The following is a 20,440-nucleotide window of genomic DNA, read 5'->3' as shown; positions in this document are numbered from 1 at the left end:
CTGACAGTGACATTTCTGGTTACAGGGGACAGATTTTCAGCTGCAACTGCGGGGGCTGTCAGCATCAGCCTCCCATCACAACTGAGGTTTAAGACACTTGCATTGCCATTCAGCAGGAAACACGGATACCTTTGGAAGTGTCAAGTTAAATGGGGAAAAAAATAATAGTTTTCAAAATATTTTGCACATTAAAAAACCTTTGGTAACTCTTTGTAGTTTTGTTTTATAATCTTGTAAGTACTTAAAAAATCACAATGTACAGACCAAAGGATGACACCAAAAGGAAGCAAATAATAGAATTACAGAAGGATTTAAGTTGGAAGGGACATTACAGAGCATGTTATCCCAACCACTATTCCTTCCACACTTCCTTCCACTAAGGAAGCACTTAAATAATAGAATTACAGAAGGATTTAAGTTGGAAGGGACATGACAGAGCATGTTGCTCCAACCCCTGCATGGACAGGAACTCCTTCCACTATCCCAGGTTGCTCCAACCCAGCCTTGAACACTTCCAGGGATGGGGCAGCCACAGCTTCCCTGGGCAAAAAGTAGGCTACAAATCTTCATAAAACCAAGCACAGAATATTCTGTACCCCATGGAGAGTTTTCACTGTCCTTTGTGTAAATACCACAAATTACCTCTTCTGTAATTCCTGCTGGGTTGCTGATGTTGCTCAGAGCTGCTACAGTTTTCTTTAAAAGTAGGAGAAAGATATGAGCAGTTATCTCATGTGCTTTCAAGGAATTCAGTTCCAGAATTAAAATCCCTGCTCTGACACAGGAAAATCTGGAGCTGTTTTCAGTGCTTGTGTTCAGAGTGTTGTTTCCTGACCAGCCTTTCCCAAGGTGCTCACACCATGCCTAAACCTTCTGGATTTGACCTTAGTGCAAGCCAAGCACCCTGGGTTCAACCTTTGGGACATCACAGACACCCAAACTCTCCCTAAAGAGAATTTAAAAAGCAAAAAGGCAGATGGAGGTTGCTGAACTCATGCACTGAATGCTGCAAATAACAACTGTGAGTTTGTTGAGGAGATGGTCTGGTTCCACTTAGGGGCTGGAAGGACCCCAATTATCAATGCAAACATCTTGCCTGGACCCTGTTCCAGGAATTCTGTGCTCCAAGTTGTCCCATTACCTCAGCACCAGCTCTGGGGGAGCAGAAATCCCTTTATACCCAGGGGAAAAAAGGCAGCCAGCAGTAGGGCAGTACCTGATGCACAGCTGACAGCAGATTCTCCAAGAAAGCCAACCCCATTTCTACACAAACCAAAATTACTGTCTTTGGCCTTTTTGGGGTGTTTTTAGGGCTTGGTTTGTGGCCAGAGAAGCTGCACTGAGGACCCTGCCCTAAGCAGCAGTGCTGGCAATCATCCTGTCCATGCACAGCACAGCAGGCTAATCACAAACAGGATGCTCTGTGAGCTGGAAAGAAGGAAACCTCCCTAATTTCTTGTTATTACCTGCTTTTCTATATTTAGCTCACTTTTAGGGTAGTTTTCAATTAGTATTTTGCACTGGCTGCAAATACAGCCATCCTGCAAGCACCAGGGGACAGGGAGCTGGATTTTGGTGGCTTTTACTCATTTTTGTTCCTCCCCAGAGCTACATTCAGACCAGGACACATTTCCTTTTGGCCACACTCTGGTTTTGGTCCCTCCTTTACCCACTGCTCCCCACTAGTTTGCTAGCAGCCTATATGTTGGGGATCTCCGCCTGCCTCCCTGCTGAGGTGAAGCTGATTAATGAAATTAAGCATTATTAAAGGGTGGGGGCACAAAAAGCACAATCATGGGAGTGTCACCTTCTCAAGAAACATCTGTGAACAGCAACCAGCCCTGGCTGTGAGCGTGGCTAAGCCAGGAGAGTAGCAGGAGCCTCAGACTTTACAAGGAACACACATTCCTGCATCCATTTCCTTATTTTCTTGACAGAGCCGGTGGCACAGCTTATGGGGCCATCTGGAGAGCACACTGTGTTCTTGGGAGAGTGCACAGACAGCTCAGGGCAGCTCAGACAGACTCACTTGGTGTAAACTTCTTGCTGCTTTACCAGCTTTGCCACCTGCCTCAGCTTGGCTGGTGGGGAGCTTGCTCTGAGGGGGCTTCATCAAGGGCTGGATTCTCACACTGAAAAGGAGCTGCAAGAGCTCAGACACTCTGACAGCAGGTAGAGATAAATATTTCAAGAGGATGAAAATCCAAGATTTGTCCATTTGAATGTATTTATTTGAAAATACGTCAAAATGCCTGGGTAACACATCACAGTGAGCGGTCGAGCTTGGTCCCTCCCCACAGTCCTTCCCTGCCAAGAGACTCCTTGGCTCATTCAATGGCTTCCATGACTTCCATCACCAGAGTCCTTGGTCCTGTCATGATGAGGCTGCTGATGGTCTGATAGTCCAGGTGCAGAACATAGACCCCATTCACTGAGAACACAAACTGGCACACCTGCAAGAGAGCAGGGACAGCTCACCTCCAGCCCCACAGAACCTCCTGCCCAGGATTAGCTGGAAATGCTGGCTGAGGTGCAAATAACTCGTGTCAAAATGCTGGAAAGCCTCAGGCATCACCAGCCTGTAGCTACACCAATAATCACAGTGCTGCAATCACTGTGACATAAAAATGGGACCAAGGGGATTTAGGCTGTGAGCTAAAAGAGGAAAAAAAAGACTCATTTATGAGCAGGGGATCGTTTCACAGATGGAAATGAAACACAATATTAACATCCAGCAATTTGGTAGCAAATGAGATTAGGTAAGTAGAAATTAACTGGGCTCTTGAGTAAATGAAACAAATTCATCCATCCCCTTCCAATCCTGCCTGAAGCAAACAGGGAGTCACACTCTGCCTCTAAAAAATTCCATTGTTTCAAATATTCATTTGACTTTAGACTTGTATCAGCTTTCAGAAATTACTCCCTTGCTGCTGGGGATTCTGTAGGGAAACAACACTTCTTTCATTGATGCCTAAGACTGCACACCAAACTCACATGCCTGGGCCTAAAGTGAGTTTCAAGCTCTAAGTTCATTTCTCCTGAGCTGTAAATACTGCAAGTCACTTGATGAATCAAATCAAGGCACCAATTTGATATTATTAAAGTTTTGTGTGAATGGAAAACAGCTCGATGGAGAAGTTCATTGTTAACAGCAGGGAAACAAAATGCTCAGGAGCTGAGCATCCCAGGAACTGTGACTCAGGACAAAGCTCTGCTCCTTCCCTGCCTCCTTGGGGTTATATAAAATCACTGAAACTGAACTAGGAATTCTGTGCTTTGTTTTTAGTGGCTCAAACCATTGTGACAGTTCCAAGGTCTGGCACAGGGATGGTTTAATTTTACAGAGTTTTTTAAGTTTCAGCTGCCCACAACCTCCCTCCCTCTATCTCTCCCAGAGCTCCATGTGCCATTCCATCAGTCTGATCCCCAGGGCAGCAGATGGAACTATCCTGGAGGATGTGCTCAGCCCAAAAAGCTCAAACAGGACACAAATCCTGTTTCTGTTTATTCTCCATGAGTAGGAGGTACCTTCATCCCTGCAGCAGCAGCAGGTCCTCCTGGGTCCACTGCCTGGATGTGGCAAGGTCTTCCTCCTCGAACCACAAACCCCCAGCCCACTGCATCCCCCACGATCTGCAAGGAAAACAAAAACTCCTTTCAAAACCAAGGAATGGGCAAGGAAAACAAAAATTCCTTTAAAAACCAAGGAATGGGCCGCAGAGAGGAGATGCAACAGCTCCTAGAGAGACAGAGAGATAGAGATGATTCTAACCTGTTCTGGGCAGGAGTGAAAAGGCTGAGCACCAAGCGAGATGCAGAGCTGATTAATTGCTCCCTGCAAAGCTGCTTTCTAATTTTTTATTAATTACCTAACTAATTAATTAATAATTTTTGATTAATTCCCTGTCAGCCTGTGCAGGAAGGAGAATCACAGGCAGCACCAAGCTGTAGTGCAAGGCAGGCACCCCGAGCACGCCTGAGACCATTCCCAGGGCACACACACACCTGCTGAGCCTTTTCCTTGGCACAGCAGAGCATTTCCTGGCTGGAAGGGGCTGCTCCTGCCTGGACACTCTGGTGTCAGCCTGCCAGAGCAGCTTGCTGTGGCACTGCAGCCCTCTGAAGCGCCCAAAAGAGAAAAGGAATTTCCAAGGGGCTTTGCACATGGCCCATATAAATAAATAACAGCAACTGCAGAGCTAAGCAGGAGGAAATGAGCCGTGAAAGGGCCAGGCTGGCAGAGTTGAAGGGCAGGGCAAGAGCATTCAGGAGGAGAATGAGCAGCACTTCCTCAGATGTGCCAGGCCAGTCACCAGCTTGATTTCTCTTGCTCCTTCCCACCCCTTTGTACAGCACACTTAATTTGGGAACCTGATCCACATTTCCTGGTGCCAAACCAGCATGGCAAGGCAGCCCTCACGCTTCCTACACTGCTCCCTGTGAGACTGCCCCTTTCAGAGGTGGGCAGTGAAGGGGTGAGACACAAAAATAGCCAAGTGCAACAGGATCCACAGGGCAGGAGCTGCCCTGCAATATTTCCACCCACCAGCCCTGACTTGACCAGTGTACAGCTTTAGAAATAATTAAAAAAGCAAAGCCCCATTCTTGAGTTGTCTGCACCATCTGGAGATCTGTCCATGTAAAAAGCCCAATATGAGGAAGGCAAGAGTGGCCCTTGGCTGCTCCCCCCACCCAGTGCAGCTCCATCAGACGCTGTGGATCAAATCAGCACCCCTGATCTGCAGAGGGACCTGAAATGTGCATAGAGCTGTGCATAAAGGGTGTGGCAGAGGGTGCGTATCACAGTCCCAAACATCACAACACTTACTGATCCTACAGCTTGCATGCAGCTGGAGGGAACAGAAATCACAGGATATTAGAATGGGTTGGATTGGAAAGGACCTTAAAGATCACCTTGTTCCGGCCATGAGCAAGGACACCTTCCATTATCCCAGGTTGCTCCAAACCCCATCCAACCTGGCCTTGGACACTTCCAGGGATAGGGCAACCACAGCTTCTCTGGGCAACCTGTGCCAGGGCCTGACCAATGGCAAAAACATTCCAAAATTGGAGGTTTTTTCTGGCCAGAAAGCATTTTTTTCCTGCTCTCAGAGGGGCTGAGCACATTTCAACCCACAAGAATGTGTGAAGACATCAACCCCTGGAGAGTCACCAACAAAAAGCCAGGATGATGTGACAAGCAGACAAAGCTTTAGCACGGAGAGGTCAGAGCAGCCAACAGAAAAGCACCAAAGAGCAGGCAGGGAGCTGGGTACTGCTGCTTTAGCAATGCCACTCCCAATGGTCACTCACAGTCAGTGTTTTCTTGACATAGGGGGCCCCAGGGGACAGCAGCTCCTCAGTGGTGACGGGTCTCTTTAACACTAGAGCAGAAGGTGACAGATTCCATCAGAATCAAGGGGTTTGTACAGGAAAGTGCATAACAAGGCAGCCTGGGCATCACCCTGGGCTGCAAAACAGATATTAGAACCACAGTTCCTGCGCACAGAAACCTTTGAGTTCATCTCAATGGTTTTCCAAACACACACACAACTTTTCAAATCAAGGTGCAGAGGTGAGGCTGAGGGGTTTGTTTGGTTTGGGACCGTGCCCTGAAGGAGTTGATATCTCCCATACAAAAGCAGGCAATGCAGAAGCCCAGACCTGATTTGGGGTTGCACTCAGCCACAGGAGGGAATACCAAGGTAGGAGGAGCACTGAAGTAGGTGTTGGAGTTTCCAGAGAGGGAAGTGATGCTGCTCCTTCGAACTGCTGAGACAACTTTGATCTCCTTGTTGGTCTGGACTGCAAGAGGCACACAAAAAAATGTTCTGTGTAAAAACAGAGTAGTTTAAAAAAACAAACTTCCCCCCAAGACTGACCTACACTTGAAAGGTATGTGTGCACAGAAGAAAGTATTTGAGCTGAGATAGAGTAAAACCAGCTTCAAAGAAAGATCAAGAGCTGATCTGATGCTAAGCTGAGTTATTTTCCTGGGACGAGGGGCCGTGCTAGAGACTGCCAGTGCATTGTGACGCCCACCACAAGCCAGTGGGATGGGTGTTCATTCATGGGGTGCCCAGAGGAACCTCTCAAACTCTGCTGGAGCGACACCCTCATCCCTGGGGTACTCTGATAATGTAATCCCTGCTTTCACACCCACGGTTACCAGAGAGGAAGCTGGTGTTGCCAGGCTCTGGGTTGAGCTTTCGGAGGCAGAAGGGGCTGTCGGGGCTCTCGGACAGGGCACGGGCAGAGTTCTCATTGAGCAGCTCCGTCAGACGCCGCCGCCGGCGGAAATTGATCCAGAAGTGGTAGAGGATGTCACTGTCAAAGAAGTGATGCCTGTTGGAGACTAGGAGAGAACAGGGGAGGAGGGAGAGGCTGAGGGGGTGGAAAAATAAATAATAAATATCCTGAGGGGTGTTGCCCTGATTTTTTAAGTTTTTCTAAGCCTTCTGAGGTTGACATTCTTGTAACAAACTTTCTCACCCACTTTATGTAACTTATTGTTTTGCATTCTTATATGGAAGAAGAGAAATTTGATAAACTGTTAGTTTGTCCAGTGTCATTGGAGAGGTGGCACCTTCACCCTCCAATCCACTGTCACTTTTAGAAATCTACAAATGTTAGAATCAGAAATTAAAAGTGCTTTTTTTACCTTAAAAAAGCTGTGTGTGTGCATCATGTTATTTTGTGTCCTATAGTGACAATGAGAGTCTTTCATGAATTGTTTTTAATGCCCCTGTGCTGTACTGCAGCTTTTCTGCCTGCAGGGAGGGAGGAACAGCAGGGCCACCCCCAGAGGTGCCATCTCCCAGTGTCACAGCCTGTCCCTGTCCCAAGACACTCAGAGGACTCCCTGCCTTCCGAATTACAGTTTAATTATAGCAGATGGATAGGATCTCCAGCCAAGAGGAGCTAAACATGACATCCTCACGCCCCAGCCCTCCAAACCCAGGGGTGCAGCCCAGCCCCGTGGCCGGCGGCTTTGAAGAACTGAAGAGCAAGAGCTCAGATTTCATCTCAAAGCCTTTGTGGATGGTAAAGACTGCTCCAGTTTCAAAGGTCACCAGCTCCAAACATAGAACTCAAAGGCTCCATTGCCATCTCCAAGTGGGCACTTGACCAGCACTTGTTGCATGGCATGAATGGGGATTTGTTCCTCCGCTCATCCCTTGCTCCCTGGGCTCGCTCACCATGCTGAATGATCCCGTGCTCCAGCAGGGCCCGGCCCAGCTCCACTGCCTCCTGCCTGTTCTCCACCTCTCCCTCCTGGATGAGCCAGTCGATCATCTCAGAGCCCAGGAAAGTCCTCTGGTACTTCACCGAGTTCTCCTCCCTCACCTTCAGGATTGACTCCTCCACGCTCACCAGCCTGGCACAGAGGTGGGACAAGGCTGCCGTGATGCCAAACATCCCTGGGCAGCTGCAGCCGGGTTTAGCAAGGCCGAGGGGAGTGGGCAAAGCGTTGCAGCCAGAACATTGCTGCCAGAGAGCAGCGGGAAGGGAGGCAGGAACCCGCAGCTGCAGTCGGGCACCTCTGTAAATCCTCAGCACAGCGAGGCAGCAGCTCCAGCAGAACCAGGTGAGCTCAGGTAAAGATCGCAGGGAAAGCCAAGCAAGCGACTGATGAGGGAAACAGAGAGCAGAGAGTCCAGATGGAAGGACAAGGCGGATTTCAGCCAGCAGGGGCTCCCTGGCAGCGAGCGAGAGCTCCATCCGGTGTCTCCACGAGAGGGTGCAGCCGGCTCGGCCGTCAGAGCGCAGGGATGCGCTCTCATCCCAGGGCAATGCTGCGGACCGAGAGCGAAGCACGAGGGATGCGCATCTGGCACAGGGGCAGGGAAACACCCAAAATCACCCCCGGCCGGAGGGAGGACCCTCCTTCAGGGCCGGTTTGTGACTCTCGTTGCTAGAATGGGGAGGATGTGGAGCTGTGAAGAGGCTGTTAAAGGAAACGGGTCCAGAGAGTGGGCTGGGGTTAAACTCTGGAATAATGGCTTGGATTTAGAACTAGAAACAAGTGACACAACGAAAATGAAACACTTGGAGGTGGAAGGAGTTTGCTCTTTGGCAATAACCTTTTCCATTACAAATTTTGCGAATTAGGCTAAGAAATAGCCTAATAGCCTAAATAGGCTAATAGGCACAGGGACCCAGGCCCATGAGGGTCCTGAAAGTCCCATACCTTGCTGATTTTGGTGGGACATAAGTCCTAACACAGCTGTTGGAAGCAGATCACACAAGGAGGCTGGAAGAGTGCTGGAAATGAGGCTAAGAAAGGGGCACGCACCCAGGCCCACGAGGGTGCTGAAAGTCCCATACCTTGCTGATTTTGGTGGGACATAAGTCCTAACACAGCTCACACCAAGAGGCTGGAAGAATGCTGGGAATGGCCCCTGGATGTGCCCATCCCAGGAGCACTGCACCTCCCTGCAGCAGATCCCAGATCCTGCACGTGGGCTGGAGCCCTTGGAAGCATCCATGGGCTCATAGCAAAGCTCCAGTCCCATGCCCTGGTTATCCTGCAGCTGTGGCAGGGCTCAGGAAATGCAGCATTTCCCAGCAGGGAGGGCAGAGAAGGAAAAGCAGAGCCAGGGGCTCCCAGCTGCAGCCAGCACAGGCAGCAGGGCACAGCCCCAGTGCCCCAGGGCCAGGGGGGACTCACGTACTTCTCATAGAGGCTCTGCCCCCGCAGGAACACCTTCACGTCCTTGCTGAGGGGGAAGGTGCCGTCGTCCTTGCGGAAGCGGTAGAGCAGCTTGGCATCCTTGTAATCCGAGTGCTCGTCACAGACTGCAGGGACACAGGGCAGGGCTGTCAGGGACACACAGGGTGTTGTCTCATGGCTAAAAGCTGTCAGGGTTTCGTGCCATGTCCTTCCCTGTGCCCCTCATCCCATGGAACAATCGGCATCCGAGCCCCCAGTCCCCAAAAATTACCTGCCCGTGAGCATCTGAAGCTCATGCTGCCGGGAGAGGTCAATCCCAAGGAACAGACCTTGGCAAAGATGAGGGCAGCGTTTTGTCCCAAACATTAAAACATTCATTAGAAAAAACAGGACTTTTTAAGTATTAATGTTTCAATTTAGACTAAAAGAGGATGAACAGAAATGCCTCAATCAACTTATTTTAAAAGCTACAGCCCCACATAAGCAGACTTAGAGGACAGAGGAAACAAAACCATACTGCACTCAAACCCCCATAAAATTACCTCTGTCTATCAAAAATACTCACAAACAAAAAAAATTACTCATAAGCTAAAAAAAAAAATGGCACGAACCTTTCCACATAATTTTGTGCCAACCCTGCCCAATTCATTTGCATGGCAAACTGACCTCAAGAGAAACTTTCCTTCAAAGCCAGGTGCAATACAACTGGAATAATTAAATCTGTATGAAAAGCCTGGGATTCACCTTGGGGATGGGCACACAGCCTGCAAACACATGGCTCTATAGTTCATGTAACCTTTAGCAAGTAAATATTTGGGATATCAAATATTTAAATATGTGAGATAAACCTGCCAGAAACAGACTCCTAGACTACAAGTAAAAAAAAAAAAGACAACAAACAAAACTAAAATACCAAAAAATCCAACCCAAAAGTCATAGTTCAGCTCTTGAAAGCCAGCCTGCCTTCAGCTGCACCCACCTGAAGCAAGAAGAAGAAATTTAAGTGGTAAAAATAAAAAACCAAACAACAAAAACCAGAATAAAGAATATGCCTGGAAAGCAAAGAAAATTAGTCCAAGGGAAAAAGAAAAACCACAAATATTTCCTCACTAAAGTAACACCATCCACTAGAGTGAAATTGAAAACATTCAAGATACTTCTTGTGAAAATTTTAACTCTTTTTCATCCCTCTGAGCAGACTGGCAAAACCACATTCCCCTTCAGGTGAGCAGCAAAATGCCAAAACTTGTCAGATTATCTCGGGCTCATCATTCCTGCAGTGCAGCTGTCTCAGATGCAATCAGGACTCCAAAGCCTGTGACTCACCAAGCACGAGGGCAGGATGAGAAAGTTGTTTTAACAACCTTTGTTTTAAGTGAAAGTCTGCAGCCTCATAATCCCAAGGAGCAACTACTCCAAAGCCACTGCAACCAGAAATAGAACAAAAAATCCTACAGGACTGTGCCCATAGAAAACCAAAGCAGTTTTTCCTGTTTAAAGACCAATTTCATTGTGTTTCCAGCATGTAACAGAACCAAAGCTCAGAGCACACCAGACAATTAAGAGGCAGCACAATGATCTTCATGAGATAATTATCTGGATGCCAGGGGAGAAGAGGGCAAACAGTTCAGCCAGACAATTGCCAAGCACCCAGCACTGTGCTGGCAGCCCTCTTTCCACAGGACTAACAAAATTAATGCACACAAGGCAAGTTGGAAAGTCATCTTCTGTGTCCTGCCAGGAATTGTCACAGGAGCAGGAGGGACATGTCTTAATATGCAACCAAAACAGTGCTGGCACCCAGTGCTGCAAGGTTTAATTAACTAATGGATTTATTTGAAACTGTCAGCTGGGGAAATGGAAGAATAATCAGGTGTAAGCGTTAATGGTTAACTGAGAACTCCCTGCTTCATTTTTTTTGTGATAAAGCCCAGCAGGAGTTTATTTTTATTCTAGGCAGTTTAATGCAAAGGGCATTACCCTCAGTAAGGAGCAGATGGCAACAGGGAGTGTTTGCATTGCAGTGGTCAAAGGCAGCTATTTTTGGACCCCAGAAAAGAGGAGGGAGGAGAGGGTTTGGTTTGGTGTGGTCATCATCTGCTTCTGTCTCCTCAGCTACATCCTCGTGTGACAAACCAGCACCTATCTCCTGCCCCAAAGCCCTGGGAGCTCAACCCTTCTCACTCATGGCAGAGGTGTTCCAGGGATGTTTGAGAGTCTGGGGGTTCTGTTCCTGGCTGGGTCTGAAAACCACATGGACAGGAATTGCTTTTTGCACATCTGAAGCACAGCTTGTTTTCTATTGTTATATCGGGACCAAGGGCTGGACCTTGCTCTGCAGCACAGAGCTCAGTATGTGACCTGAGTTAATTCAAAACTCCTGAAAGTTCCAAAGAAATGTTAAAAAGAAAAAAAAACTTGAGTACTGCTAAGAGCTGGGCTTGAGCATCAAGCTGCTTTTTCTCCACACTTCCTTTTTTTCCCTTCCTTTTTAAATTTCTTTTTAATTAGGTTCCACAGACAAGCCTTTGTAATAGCAGCACACACTTAAATCCCAAGGGAGGCTTTCCTACAGGACTGCTTCAGCTGTAGGTTCACAGGTGACAGATTAAATTTTCCTTGGAGTGATGTGGACTCCAGAACCCTCTTTGTCCCAGCATGAGGAAACTGAGGAGTACTGGGGTGTTATGGTGCAGAGGTGAAATGTACTATAATTCAGCTTCCACTTCTGTGTGACACAGACATGAGCCAGAGCAGCTGCTGCACAGGAATACAGGTCAGGTGTTACTGGGCTTGCTTTCAAAGGGGAGACACTTTAGATGTCATTTTACCAGTGCACAGCCCAAGCTCCTTCTCTGGTGGGCAGAAAACTCACAGAATGACCAAGTTGGAAGAGACCTTCAAGGTCATCAAGTCCAACCCAGCCCCAACACCTCAACTAAACCCTGGCACCCAGTGCCACATCCAGGCTTTGTTAAACACACCCAGGGATGGTGACTCCTCCATGTCCCCAAGCAGGCCATTCCAGAAGTTTATCACTCTTTCTGTAAAAAAATTTTTCCTAATACCCAACCTATATTTCCCTTGGATCAGCTTGCGACTATGACCTCTGGCTCTGTCAGTGGTGCTTGGAGAAAGAGACCAACCCCACCTGAGTACAGCCACCTTTCAGGGAGTTGTAGAGAGTGATCAGGTCAGATCTGAGTCCCCTTTTCTCCAGGCTGAGCACCCCCAGCTCCCTCAGGGGTTCCTCACAGGGTTTGTGTTCCCAGCCCCTCACCAGCCTCGTTGCCTTCTCTGGACACACTCCAGCATTTCAACATCCTTCCCTGAGGGGCCAGAACTGGACACAGCACTCAAGGTGTGCCCTCACCAGTGCCGAGTACCTGGCACACCCCCCAAAGGCACACAGCTTCCCACCAACCCAGCCCCATCCATCCTTCCCCAGCCTCTCCAGGAGCCCTCACCCACGGCGGGGTGGCACACAGGGACACGGCCCTGTGACACACGGGCTGAGCAGACACTCAGCCCGCCCTGGGGGTGGCAGGAGCCCCACACACACCGTGGTGGATGATGTAGTGGTCCATCAGTTTCTGCATGAGGCGGATGGCGGTCTCGCGGTCGGGCGCGTCCTTGTGCTCCACCAGCCAGTCCGTCAGCTCCTTGGCCACGAAGCAGTTGGGGTACGTGCGCAGGTGGAACCTCCTGTCCTTGATCAGCTTCCCATCGTGCAGACGGAGCCTGGGGGGAACAGCAGCCACTGAGCACAGCTGGGTTCTCATGGGAGCTTGGGTATGATGGCCACATCTGTCCAGCCTGCAGAGACCACCCTGGATGTGCTGGGGCTGGTGCCAAGCAGCCAGGGACTGATCAATTCAACCAAACCCCTTGGCACTGCCAGGCTGCATCAGCCAATCCCAGGGAGACTCTCTGTCACAGACATCTTTTATGGAAAATCCTTTCCTTAGGATTTTTCCTCCTGAGAAGCTGAGAGGCCTCAGGAACAAAATGTAAACAATGATTATCTGCTGCTGTGGAATGCAACAGGTGGATCTGTGATTGGTCTCATGTTGGTTGTTTCTAATTAATGGCCAATCACAGTCAGCTGGCTTCGACAGAGAGTCTGAGCCACAAGCCTTTGTTATCATTCTTTGCTATTCTATTCTTAGCTAGCCTTCTGATGAAATCCTTTCTTCTATTCTTGTAGTATAGTTTTAATATAATATACATCATAAAATAATAAATCAAGCCTTCTGAAATACAGAGTCAGATCCTCATCTCTTCCCTCATCCTAAGACCCCTGTGAACAAAATCACACCTCTCCACCATCCCCTTCTCCCCTCCTGCCACCACTCAGGTTGCCTGAGCAGATGTAGTCTGACCCATACATGTATTTTCATTCTAAACAAGCCCCTAAAACCCACAGCAGCCAAGCAAAGAGGGTGAAGAGGGGACAAAACTCAGATAATAAAAAGTACATGTATTTGTACGTACAAATAGCACATTTGTATTTGTATATGTCTCTTGGCATGATTCTGTGTCTAGTTCTCCTTCCCCATGGCTATGAAAGCAGGAATAAAGCTGCCTCCAGGACAGAGCCTTACTCATAACTCCAGGTGGGAGCAGTAACAGGAGCTCTCCTTTCTCCTGTCCAAGCAAACAGTGCCAAGTGGATCCCAGCACCACTCGATCCCTGTACCCACTAACCCACAGCAGCAGTGGAGAACAGTCCTGGCATTTTCTGGTTCCAGCTGGGATTGAAGGGGACAGGGTTTACCCAAAAACAACCCTCCTCTCCTCACAACCCCGATGTTATGGCTGGTCTGCAGCTCTGATGGAAAGGTAGATGGGGGAAGGTTACTCAGGTGAGCCCAGCTTTGACTTTCAAAAGGACCTTAACAAGTGAGTGAGCCACAAGGCACAGAGTTCCTCTGTGCTCCAGCCAAAGCCAGCCCACCTTGGCAGCAGATCTGTCCAGGGGCCAAACTCTGCCCTGTGGCCATGGCTGTTCCCAAAACACCAGTGCTGGAAAATGCCCAGTGTGTGCAGCAGGCTCCGAGGGCAGATGTTAATTAAACATCTCTGTAACTGCAGGATGGTTTTTGTTTCAAACTATTCATCGCAATTCCCAGTTTCGCCCTAGGCCAGTGAATTTTACTAGGGCATTAAACACTGCAGCCTTTTGTTATTTCATGCCTCAAGTTCTTTTGTTCTTTTTTCCTGTTGTACAAAATTTTAAGTACCTCACAAGAAGTTTGAATACGCTAAAAATCTCTCAGCTTACAGTGGATTATCCTATATTGAAAGATTTATAAATACTAAGTTCCTAAAAGTTTTACCATCAAATGTTTTGTTAGAATAATTAGTAATTGATTGCTGCAATTAATGCCGAGAAGTTGACAGAAGTTTTCAGATCTTCCTGCTAATTAAAATACTAACTAAATATTCATGCAGAACCTGCTCCTGGCCCTGCCTTGCACAGACCTCTCTCAAATCCTGAGATCCATATCCAGCGTTCACTCTTTACCTGGATGGTTGATTCCCACGTGTGAGCAGCACTCGTTCTGCAGATGGATTTTACCCAGAAAGAACACTCCACAGACAGCTGCCTGGCTATTTTTAGAGTTTTTGTCTTTTTTCTTCCTTTATTTCATGGTCCACTGTCAAAATGCAACCAGACACAGTCAGCAGTGACTGCAAAGAGAGGATCCCCACCCATGGAGGAAGACACAGCCAATTTTATTTTTCTCTCCTTCACAATCAAAAAGTGGGAAGGCACTTTGGAGGAGTATTTGGAAAAGATAAGAAATGTTCCAAGAGTGTTCTATTGCCACCAAGAGTCTACAGGAGTCCATATATAGAATATATATAGAAGTCTATATATAAGAATATAGACTCCTATATATATAGACTATATATATATATATATATTTACACTCACATACACCCCCTATACATATAATAATACACAGACCTTATAACACAAAGTCTGAATAGAAACTGGTTAGGAGAACACTATTTTCACTATTTTATTCCTTTTATTTGAGCATGTTTCAGAGTATATTATAAAAATGCAGAGATTCTGAAGGAGATAAATAAAATTTAAAAAGAAAATATTTTTAGGAAGCAACGCTGCCAAGGTATGATATTTTAAAATTTTAAAAATACATTTATTCTAAAAATATTTGTTTGGGAGCAACTGCCAGGACAGGAATTAAGAGGTATTTCAGCACCTCTGGAGCAGCATCTTGGGCCTTTAAGGGCTGTTGTAAACTTGTGACGAGTTTTCCCTCTGTCCTGCAGACTCAGGGCAGCGGAAGAGGCTCGGCTGGAATGTCCTTGCAGACTTTTCACTTTCCTCTTGTTTACTGTTTCCTGTCAACCCTGAAGAGACAAACTTTGTCCTTCAGGCACAGGATGTAACAGCTCTTGTGTGATGTTACAAAAACAAAGCTGGTGAAACCATGAGCGGGTTCTAATCATGATTCCAGATAAATAAGATTAAGGAAATATATAACAATATGCAATATTATGAGTTTTGTAGATGGCAAAATCCACCCTGTGGACATATTACTTCTTCACAAGGAAAAAAAAAAACCAAAGCAGAATAAGGTCAGGATGAAACACTTGCTGGAACATGAGAATGGGCTCTTATGAAACACTCCTGGCTTGGCAGGCAGAGCCTCCACGTGTGTTTGCTTTGGGAAGGTTGTGTTGGGTAAGCAAATTGTTTCTTTGTCAAGGTCACTACAAAGCCATCATTATTCATCCTGGGTAACCTTGTGGAAAGGGACATCCAAACAGAAGAGGAATAAACTCTCCCTCACCTCCCATGTAAACAAACCTTGAGCATCTCAAATGACAAGGTGGATCTTTCAAGGATATTAATTCCAGTTCACAGCGCCACAGCAGCTAAGCACAAATGAGCGGCCTTGGAAAGATGCCTCATCCAAAAGACCTTCTCTGTTCCTATCTTCACAGGAACAAACAAAAAACAAATTAAAAAAAGAAATCAAAACAACAAATAACTAAGTGCTCACTAAAGGGCGGCAACAGCCGCAGGAGCATTTCTGCAAAGCAGCTGCTGCTGGAGAGGCACATCAGGCAAAAGAGCTGCTGCAAACACTGCACATTTTGCTGTAAATGGGCTCAGCAAAGCCCAGTTTGCATCACCCCCAGTCTGAAAAAGCACCAGTACATGTGAGGACACAGGCTTTGCACACCTGTGACAGCCCAAAGTGGTACTGAGATGTTTCATTTTCCTTGTATTTAAATATAAGTATAGGAAGACTTAAATCTCAGAAAGAAATCCCAGCAAGCACAAGTCTACTTCCCATTCCTCCCTTTTACTAGTGCTGGAATTTAATAATTAGCTTTTTAAGGTTATTGTGACCATGAAGTCTCATCTTTGAATAATGTTCACTGTTACATCAAGCAGTGGCCCATGATTCCTCAAGGAAGTCACACTCTCCACAAGAGATCCAAGTCTAACAGAGAACCACCAAACCTCCTGCAGACAAATGACTTTTGGGCAAGAATACAAATTTTGGCACGTTCAGCCACGCACCTTTAGTGAGCTCAATTTCCAGAGCATCAAAGAATGAGCACTTTATTTAACAGAATTTCAGTTTGAGTATCTAAATAAAACACTAGCCAGCTCTGAAAGTTTTGGACAGTGGCAGAAATTGCAACTTTATTCTTTGTAGGAAAAAATCTTCCTTCTCCTCTCACTTTTCCTGTGCAAGATATAAATTTACTGAGTATATCTTATGTTTAGGAGTGATTAATGCAGCTTAGCAGAGCTATTAGAGCACAGCTGCTTCTCTTGACCATGGGAATACCCAGATGAGAGTGCACCAGGGCTTGTCCATACTTGAGGAACTCTGATTACAGCAGGGTGTGAATGCAAAGTGAGGAAGCTGCTCCAGAACCTCTCTGTTCAGATAAGCCATTTGTTGCAATTAGAAGTGACTAATTGGGCCTCTCTTACAGAATGCCACCCAGGAATACACAACGCCCAGTAAAACCAATGTGATTTTCATGCAAGCTTTATGTCTGACACAAGAGGAATGACAGGAGACATGAGGAATGAGCCTGAGCGAGCAGCTCTGTCAGACTCAAGGCCAAAATATCAGTGAAAATTTTATTTTTGTCTTTCTGGTGAAGAGAGACCAAAATACAAGCTTTATTCCCCCCTCCCTGGACCAGGCAGCTGTTGAATTAGAGGGGCCCTGGCAGATTGGACAGGAGGTTTGGGTTTGCCTATCTCCCACTGATTCCTTCAGGATCCACTTCATTCCCAGCCATCCACAGGCAGCATTCCTCCAGCCCTCACTGTGCAGCTATTCCTGGCTGGGAAACACATCCTGACACTGAACAGACTCACCCCTCTGGCCAAACCAAACTCTGAGGCATTTGCAAACTTGCTGGGGAGCCAAAGAACTGTAAAGATGGAGCAAAGGTTTGTTTGATTTAATGTAATAGTGGGGAGGCAGGGCAGGAAGCGGGGAGCAGGGAAAAACAAATGTTTGATGTTTCGTGTGGATACAGCGGCGTTATTTGCTGATGGAGGTTTACTGAGTCAGGGCAGGCTCCTTTCCATGCCTCTGTATTCCACATCTGGGGAAAAGCAGGGGAGCACAACATGGAAATTTATCCCTGTCCATCTGATGCTGTCTGACACATCACCCAACCTCCCTGCCTCAGTTTCCCTGTTGCTCTCCGGCAGCTATCCAGGAAAATCCACACCACTAACTCCTGACTCCCAGGCTGTGAGATCCCCAAAACACAAGGGACAAATTCAAACTCTGTGTGTTCTGCCTCAATTCTCAATTCTCCTTCCAGCAGAGGTTCAGTGTAGCAGCAGCCCAGCTCCAGGCTGGTGTCCATGTCCTCATTTTCCTCCCCAGGTTTTACACCAACAGCTCCTTCCCATCCTTGTGCACCAGGAACAGGCTCCTGCCCAGACCAAAGCAGAAGGATGCAACTGCTGTGTGCCCAGCCCCAGAAAAAGGACCATCCTCTCCCTCACTGGGAAATCTCAGATTTTGGGAGCTCCCCAAACCAGGAAACTTCAAGGCACTACAGCTATGGGGGTAAAAATAAATAAATAAAAAAGAATTATGGATGTCCCCAAAACTACATAAACTTTGGGGTTTCTATTCAACTTTAGCCCAGTCTGCAGCGTACTGGAAGAGTTCTGTTCACAAACAAATTTACTGTATCCCCTTCTCGTGCTTACAGTCACAATCACCAAATTGTCCAGGGTCTGATCTGCTCCCGTCCTGCCACAGGCATGGGGAAGTCACATCATCCCCCACAAATGGAACACAGCTTTAACACACAGCTTGAATATTTTATTTTCTCTCTTAATATCTAACCCCTTCCTTTGGCCCAGGCTATGCAGCTCAACTTAAAGCTCAGTCACTCCAGATAAGTTACTGGAAATACAAATATGAATAAACCTGCTCTGTTCCTTGGCTGTATGCTCAAGATGGGGCCCCAGTCCTTAGGTGGAAATTATCAATCCTTGGTAGAGTACAAATAATAAAGTTAAAGCTAACAGCGCTCACTAAGAAAGGACAACAAACCTACAGCAAGCTAATTTTAGGGCTCTGATGATAGCACACTCAGGCTCTGGACTATTTACATTATCAAGGATATATTTCCTATTTCCACCCACATTTCATAACAAACCAGAACAGCTCCAGATACAAATAAGCAAAGTGCTCTAAAGCTAGGAAAGCCCACAGTCAGATGCTCGGAAGCAAGGAGGGGGTTCTGACCGCACATAGACAAGAACACATTTTCTCAGCCACACATTGCAAAGCAGAATGGATTTCTGTCTTCATAAGAAGAAAACCCTCAGAAACTGCTGAAGGCCTGGGACTACAGAAGTTCCCAAAAGAGACTTTCAGGAAAGGGAAGATCCAGTTCAGGCACGTGGAATGCCCTTCCAAAGTCACCCGGAAAGCATCCCCAGCAGTGCTGCTGTCCTTATCCAGGCAGGGTCAGGGGGCTTCTTGGTGCCACCACATCTCTCTCTGTGCTTCGGGGAAGGTGGAAAGGGACAAAAAAAACCTGTGGCCATCTAAACTCACCCATCGGTGCCCTGGTACCTGGGGGTGAAGGGTGTGAGACGCCAGAGAGGAGCAGCAGGACAAGGTATAACAAGAGCAGCTGGCTCAGCACTCTGGCGGATGAAGGAAGGATCAGCAGGCACTGCAGAGGGGGAAAGCTCGCCCAAGGATAAAGCTCTGAGCCTGCTGCTAACGGGACACAGCCCAGATCCCCGTGCGCAGGAGGAGCCCGGGACCTCCTACCTCAGCTGCTCTCCAGCAATCATCACCTCAGCCCTGTAGTGCTGCTCCGTGGCTTTCTTCTTGAGGCTGCTGCTCAGGCTCTCCATGCCGGGCCGGGATGCTCCCCATGGGCAGGCTGGGGAGATGCGGCTCCCCGGGGGCAGGTGAGGCAGCCCGGGCTGCTGACTGCGGCCCCACGCTGTTCCTCCTCCTGGGCAGGCTCCGGAGGAGGAGCCTGCTGCAATCCGAGCGCGGCTCTGCCGGCCGCTCCCTCGCTGCGAGCCCGGGAGGTGCCCGCGGTGCGCCCTGCGCTGCCGGGGATGGCTCTGGCGGGCTCCGGCACTCACCGCACGGAGGATGAGCCAAAGACGGACAGAGCGGCTCCTTCCTTACGCTGTAACCTTCCTGCGGAGGTTAAAGATGTGCTGTTCCCCACGAAAAGCTGTGTGCCTCGTTCCCGTCTTCCTCCCTGAGGGCCCTGTGCCTTTCCGCAGGTTGGGATGCGTCCAACACCGCGGCCAGCACTTGCCAAAGGGGGATCGGAGCAGCTTGAGCCACCTCTGTGCAGGCTGGATGGAGAAGCACAGCCTGTGAGTATCCAGATCTGGCACTGGCGAGTCTGGAGCTCTGCTGGAGCCAGCTGACACTGATGCCACCTCTAAAATCTGCCTCTAATAATGGGAATAATGGGTGAGCTCCGCTGGTGCCAAGCTGACACTGATACCACCTCTAAAATGTGCCTCTACCACTCATCATTCCCAATATTTGAGGAACTTTCTGCAAGGCCGGAGCTGACCTGAAAGTGATGGTGACCAGCAAAGGAAAAGGCAGAGGAAGTGGGATATAAGAGAGTTAATTACACCCATCACTACTGTCAGGTTCCTGTAAAATCATGCTTCCATCAGTTCAATCAGGAGTGAAAAATTCTGCCTGGCACAAGGGACCAAACCTCAGAAACACAAAACCTACCAAAAGAGAGTGTGGAGAAGATGAGTGTGAGGGCAGGGAAGGAAATTTTATCAGCTAAGGAGGTTCTGCTTCAATTTAAGTCTAATAAAGCATCAATAAACTAAACAATGTCTTAATTAGCTCCTCTGTAGCAGTAATTCATCAGCAGGCAGTGAGTTTGCCCTTGTCTCCATCAGCACAGACTTCCAGGCTTACCATCCCATAAATGCTCCTAAATCCACCCATCTGGGCTGGGGGCACGGGAAGAGCAGCATGAGGAGCAGGGGACACGGGGTGAAGGCACCACCTTAGATGGAGCCACTTTGGGTTTCTTGTGGCTCCTGCTGGTGGAGGAGCAGCGGAGGGAAGGAGCTGGGCTGGGCAGAGCTCGGCGCTGCCGTCCAAGGCAAACAGCGGAGCAGCGGGATGGAATGGGATGTTCCAACAAGGATCCTCTGTCCGGGGCAGCTCTGCCCGTGTCCCCTGGCCAGGAAGGCAGAACAGGCTCCCCTTGTGT

At 48.0% G+C, this 20,440-nt stretch overlaps 1 protein-coding gene across 2 annotated transcripts; it reads right to left on the bottom strand.

Annotated features, from left to right (window-relative positions):
- Positions 1 to 2,209: 2,209 nt before the first annotated feature.
- On the bottom strand, positions 2,210 to 19,174 carry LOC131090683 (DEP domain-containing mTOR-interacting protein-like). 2 transcript variants are annotated; one of them, XM_058036216.1, is made up of 9 exons: positions 18,997 to 19,174; positions 12,237 to 12,415; positions 8,676 to 8,799; positions 7,200 to 7,378; positions 6,170 to 6,355; positions 5,665 to 5,805; positions 5,314 to 5,384; positions 3,529 to 3,633; positions 2,258 to 2,453 (listed from the first exon to the last, which is right to left on the bottom strand). In XM_058036216.1, exons 1-9 carry the CDS (start codon positions 19,080 to 19,082, stop codon positions 2,328 to 2,330), a joined length of 1,197 nt encoding a protein of 398 aa, XP_057892199.1. In that variant the 5' UTR covers positions 19,083 to 19,174; the 3' UTR covers positions 2,258 to 2,327. The 2 variants fall into 2 exon arrangements, with proteins under 2 accessions (XP_057892198.1, XP_057892199.1); XM_058036215.1 differs by lacking the exons at positions 12,237 to 12,415; positions 18,997 to 19,174 and having other exon boundaries at positions 2,210 to 2,453; positions 7,200 to 7,796; positions 8,676 to 8,703.
- Positions 19,175 to 20,440: the final 1,266 nt, after the last annotated feature.

This window comes from Melospiza georgiana, chromosome 17, assembly GCF_028018845.1.
Source record: "Melospiza georgiana isolate bMelGeo1 chromosome 17, bMelGeo1.pri, whole genome shotgun sequence".
NCBI lineage: Eukaryota > Metazoa > Chordata > Aves > Passeriformes > Passerellidae > Melospiza > Melospiza georgiana.
Note: the sequence above shows the minus strand (reverse complement) of the source record. Positions and strands in the feature narration are given on the sequence as shown.

Coding starts and splice junctions, on each gene's coding strand:
- LOC131090683 (XM_058036215.1), bottom strand. Junction 5,806..6,169: donor CAACACCAGCTTCCTCTCTG/GTAACCGTGGGT, acceptor TGCCTCTTGCAG/TCCAGACCAACAAGGAGATC. Junction 3,634..5,313: donor ATGTCAAGAAAACACTGACT/GTGAGTGACCAT, acceptor TTTTCCTTGCAG/ATCGTGGGGGATGCAGTGGG.